Consider the following 4,766-nt stretch of genomic DNA (forward strand, 5'->3'; position numbering starts at 1 on the left):
AAAAAGAAAAAAAAGGCCAATCCTTCTCACCAACACCTTTTGGTTGTTCATTTCTACAAATTACAAACCCTCTTTTCACTACACAAAAACAAATTTGAAATTATGAAAATAAAATGTTATTTTAACAGGTATGATAGTCTACAGTTCTAGTTTATTTTAAATTAGATCCTATATCAAACTGTTCTAAAACCAATTTTACTAATTTCTTAAACAGATACATCTTAATATAACAAAATATTTATTACATGCTACTTTATCATTATCAGCAAAGAACTTCAAAATAGTTGAAATACAATTAGCCCTAACCCATTCTATGGGGCATTTGGTTTCAGCATTTTTAATACTTTTGAGAAATTATGCTAAAGAGTGGTCCTTGTGTATATGTTTGTGTGTGTATGTTTGTATGTATGTGCCTCATTACAAAAATTGTTTCACCGTACTTATATTATACATGGTTTTAAAAGATGTTTTAAAACTAAAGGAATTTGTTTGTTGAATATTCTCAATTTTACCACAGTTGGTAATATTTTGAACTTTTTTTTTACATTATCCCCTTATTACATAAGGGCTTTACCTTATGTACTTAATTCATTAGTAAATGCATAAGTGAAAAAAATGTCAACTCATTAAAAATATACATTTTTTTGTTACTACTTATAAAGTCATAAAAGCAAAATACAGAAGGCAAGGACACGTATTAGCAAATATTCACTTATGACTTTCACATTTTCTATTGTAGTTCTCATGGATAGCACACTTTCTTTGAAGCAGGCATTTTACATATAGCATCTCACTGAAATTTTAATAACATTCTTAGGTAGGTTATTTCATTTCAATAATGAGAAATCTAAGCTTTAGAGAGAGTAAATCCAAAAGTAAACAGCAATCAGGCCAATATGTTCTTTCCTATCTTCAATTCCAACTCTATCTTAAAAATATTTAATTTCTTTCACAACCAGAAAATGAACTAAAAGGGAAATACTTTCCCTATACCTACCTATTCTCCCCACTTTAATTTTCATAACCAAATAGCAACTACCTTTAAGTAAAATGCACAAGTGTCTTCCAAACACAAGACTAAAAAAATCACATAAGTATTTTCCTTGGCACCTTGCTTCGTAATATATGCTATATATTTGAAACTTGTGGAATATGCCACAGCAACAAAAACTCTAACTCATGATTTTTTTTTTTCTAGCTCTAACAAAAACTCTTCTCATGGTTTGTTTTTTTCTTGAACTGAAGTGTTTTCAAGCAGTTAAACACTCTTACAACCCTGATTTTTATCAGGTACAATGGTATCCTTTTCGCTACTTAGTAGACAAGTGTTCTTCATTAACAATATGCACTTAGGTGATTTTAGAACATTTGCTGTTTGAATTATTTTTTTTTCGCCATTGAAACCACAATTGAGACTTAAATCGTTTTGTATTCGGGATTTTGATATAAAATAATTTATAATTTACTTAAAATTCTTAAACAATCCACACTAGGCAAAAGAACTGTGCACTAACTATACTAACGTGTAGTCTAAAATGTAATAATGAACTGTTTAGTCTAGTTTAGGATTGATCACTGTCATATAATGTGAAAGTAAAATGTTACCTTGCAAAGGATAACCAAAGTTAGATGTTAAAATATTTGCTGAACATGTAAACATTTAACAAACTGCAAATAATAGTCAGGGGTAGTTTTAGATTATTTTTAATGCACCAGATTTATTTACCGATTCAAAGGATCACTTGTAGGCAGATACTTTAAAAATTCCCGGGGGGGGGGAGCAATATATATTAGATGTATAAGGACTAGAGCCAGAGGCTTAGTTCCTAAATTATAAATAATACCTTTTTAATAAAAACGGTGGTACCCTATAAGAAATCCAAGTAATAACAATTTATAAAAGCACTTTAAATGTTGGCCACATAAAAGATCATGGCTGGAGGCTTCCGAGGACTGAAGAATAAAGAACAAAACACAGCCAACTCAAAATAAATCAGTCATCCCTCAAAGAACGAAAATAGCGGGAAAAATTACAGCAGGCCCTCATAACACCCACAGAAGTTCAGGCGTGAGGAGGTGTTCCCTGCCGCCAATTTCTTGCTGTTTCAAAACCCGGCTCTCTGCCATGAGGCCTCTCCGCACAGATGCCAGCAGAGGAGGAGGCAGGTGCTCTGCTCTCACGAGGACGCAGAGGCCTGCAGCCTCGGCAGCCGCCTGGTCGGGCACAGCGCCCCCCAGAGGCGCCCGGCGGCCCAGCACAGCCGGCCTGTTTCCGCCGGTGGCGCGCGGCCACTGCGTGGGCGACGTACGGGCCGAGAGCCGAGGAGGAGGGGCCGCGGGAGGCCCCGCCCCCGGCCGCGACCTCCCGCTACAGCCAGGGCTCGGGGGGCTCTGGGTCGGGCGCGCGGAGGCTGGGCTCGGGTTCACGCGGACACGGCTCCTCCTTGTCTCCGCGCGGCCGCGGGCCCCGCTGCTCGAGGTGCAGCTGCAGCAGCGCCCGGCGGTACATGGCCTCCAGCTTCTCGAGGCGGGCCCTCAGGGCCCTGGGGCTGCCCGGCTCGTCGTCGGGGCTGCCGCCTCTCGCCCTCCGGTTCGTGCCGGCCTCCTCGGGGCTCGGGGTCGTCCTCACCGCCTCCGCGGGCGCTCCGTCGCCGCCCTCGCCGGGGAGCCGCAAAGCCTGACGGAAGAGGCTGCGGTTTTCGCGCTTCAGCCGCCGGTTCTCGAGCCGCAGCCGGGCGTTCTCCTCACGCAGCCGCGCGTTCTGCCGGTCCCGCTCGTCTCGCGCGCGAATGGCCTCCAGGTGGCTGGCCGCCAGGTCGGCGAACCGCTCCTCCAGCTGCTGTCGGGCGCCGTCCGCTCGGCCTTGCCAGCCCACGCCGCTGCCGCTGCCGCCGCCGCTGCCGCCACCCCCACCCCCACCCCCACGAACCCGGCCTGGGCGGCCCAGCCCGCGGCCGGCCCCACCGCCAGCCCCGCCGCCGCAGCTCCCGCGCCTGGTGGCGCCACCACGCATGCGCCACATCGGTCCCGTCCCAACCGCGCTGGCAGCGCTGCGGGTCGAGGGGCCACGCGCCGAAGCGCGGACGAGTTCGGGGCCCGGCGGGGTGGCTGGGGCAGCAGCGGAGGCGGCGAGGAGGTGGCGGGCGGCGGCTGCTGGCTGGCGGCCAGAGGAGGCCGGGAATTTGCCCGGTCTGAGGCGTGTCTTGTCTCCTGTGGTGGAGCTGCCCCCTGGGCCTGCGATCTCCGGGCCCCGCGCACACACAATGCCCCGGGGAGCGCTTTGCCGCTCAGCCCTCTGGCCGCGCGGGAAAAGTGTGCATTCTCCGGTGGGCTCTGCTAGGCTGCTTCCGTGCAGGCCTGAGCACCGCGGGAACCAGCCGGCCTCGCCCGCTCTCAGCGCAACCACCAGTGGCTACCCGGCTCTTTGCATGGCAATCTCAAAGCAATAATACAATAAGTTCTGGGACAGAGATATGGGGCAAGTTGAAAAGCTGCAACTATTTCATTTAGAATGTAACCATTTAACCCACTTCTAAGCTTCATAAAACATTAAACAGAATTGAATTGAGCACCTGTTAATGAAGCCCTCAAGTGGGAACTGGTCACTCTCAAAAGAACGAGGGCGCTTTCCAATTTATGAACGGCCAGGGCTCCACTTGCAAATTGCAATTCCACAAAACCTAGGAAACTCAAAATGTGCCCCATTTATTTAAGAAACTAACTATTCAGTAAGTTACAAAATGTCTGGGGACAGATAGATACAACTCATAGAAGGAATCACATTACTTGTTTTTAAGCATCTCAATTTGCAAAATAACCGGATTATTGCAAAGTAATATAGACACTGATACCAGATTCCCATAGGGGTGAGAAGGAGTACTTAGAATCTATTTTTAATCAAGGTCCCAGATAAGTCTTAGGTTCATTGAAATCTCCAAACTACTGAAACAAGTGAATGAGCAAGAGAGCATATGAGAACCCTATCTCACAGAACTGGGGTTTTCCTTTAGTACTACAAATTAAAAAAAAAAAAAAAAAAGAATAGTTATTTAAGTTTTTATACTTTATTTTTCCCAGTAAAATCCTAAACACTGAAATCACAAAATATCTCAAATATCACTATGATTTCCTGAAGTAAAAATTTGGAAAAATATAAATTGTTTTATTCAAGACCATATCATTCTTCATTTCCATGGAAAGTAGATGGTGAAAACTTTGTTACAGATGGGCACCAACTACTCTGAATTATTGAACAAAATATGTTTTTCCCCCCATAGCGTATACAGATAATGTACGAGGAAATACTGGTACATAAGGAAAGATTAGTTCTCAATTTTAGATATGCTGAGTTTTAGGGATCTGTGAGATAGATATGACATGGAAACTAGACAAAAACTGAATAAGAAAGATGCAGTCACCCCCTCCATAGGTGTTACTGATGTTTGTTATAGTTGGCTATATTCTCCTCCTCACCCTCAGATTTGTAAATCTATTGGTATTCTCTTTTTACAGCTTCCAAGATTAAAGCTGTTCAGTTTCATTAATAGAATATCTGCTAAATTTTTGTAACGAACTACTGTAATGAACTACACTGGGTTTCCTAAAGGAATTGATGTTCTTTATATGAGAAGCCTCTATGCCCTCCCCTATACACCCAACCCAATCCCAAAGTACTTTCTTTTGCCTTGATAAGTTAATGCAGTAATGTAAAATATGAAAAGCAGGTAAAACTGATTAAGAAAAAGGAGATCCAGTAAAACTGAGTC

The 4,766-nt window shown here is 44.2% G+C and overlaps 1 protein-coding gene across 1 annotated transcript; it reads right to left on the reverse strand.

Annotated features, from left to right (window-relative positions):
• Positions 1-2,235: 2,235 nt before the first annotated feature.
• Positions 2,236-3,141, reverse strand: TUSC1 (tumor suppressor candidate 1). The gene has a single exon (XM_066368281.1). The coding sequence runs from the start codon at positions 3,020-3,022 to the stop codon at positions 2,369-2,371; it is 654 nt and encodes a 217-aa protein (XP_066224378.1). The 5' UTR covers positions 3,023-3,141; the 3' UTR covers positions 2,236-2,368.
• Between the last annotated feature and the right edge of the window lie 1,625 nt (positions 3,142-4,766).

Source organism: Saccopteryx leptura, chromosome 2 (genome assembly GCF_036850995.1).
Source record: "Saccopteryx leptura isolate mSacLep1 chromosome 2, mSacLep1_pri_phased_curated, whole genome shotgun sequence".
Lineage (NCBI taxonomy): Eukaryota > Metazoa > Chordata > Mammalia > Chiroptera > Emballonuridae > Saccopteryx > Saccopteryx leptura.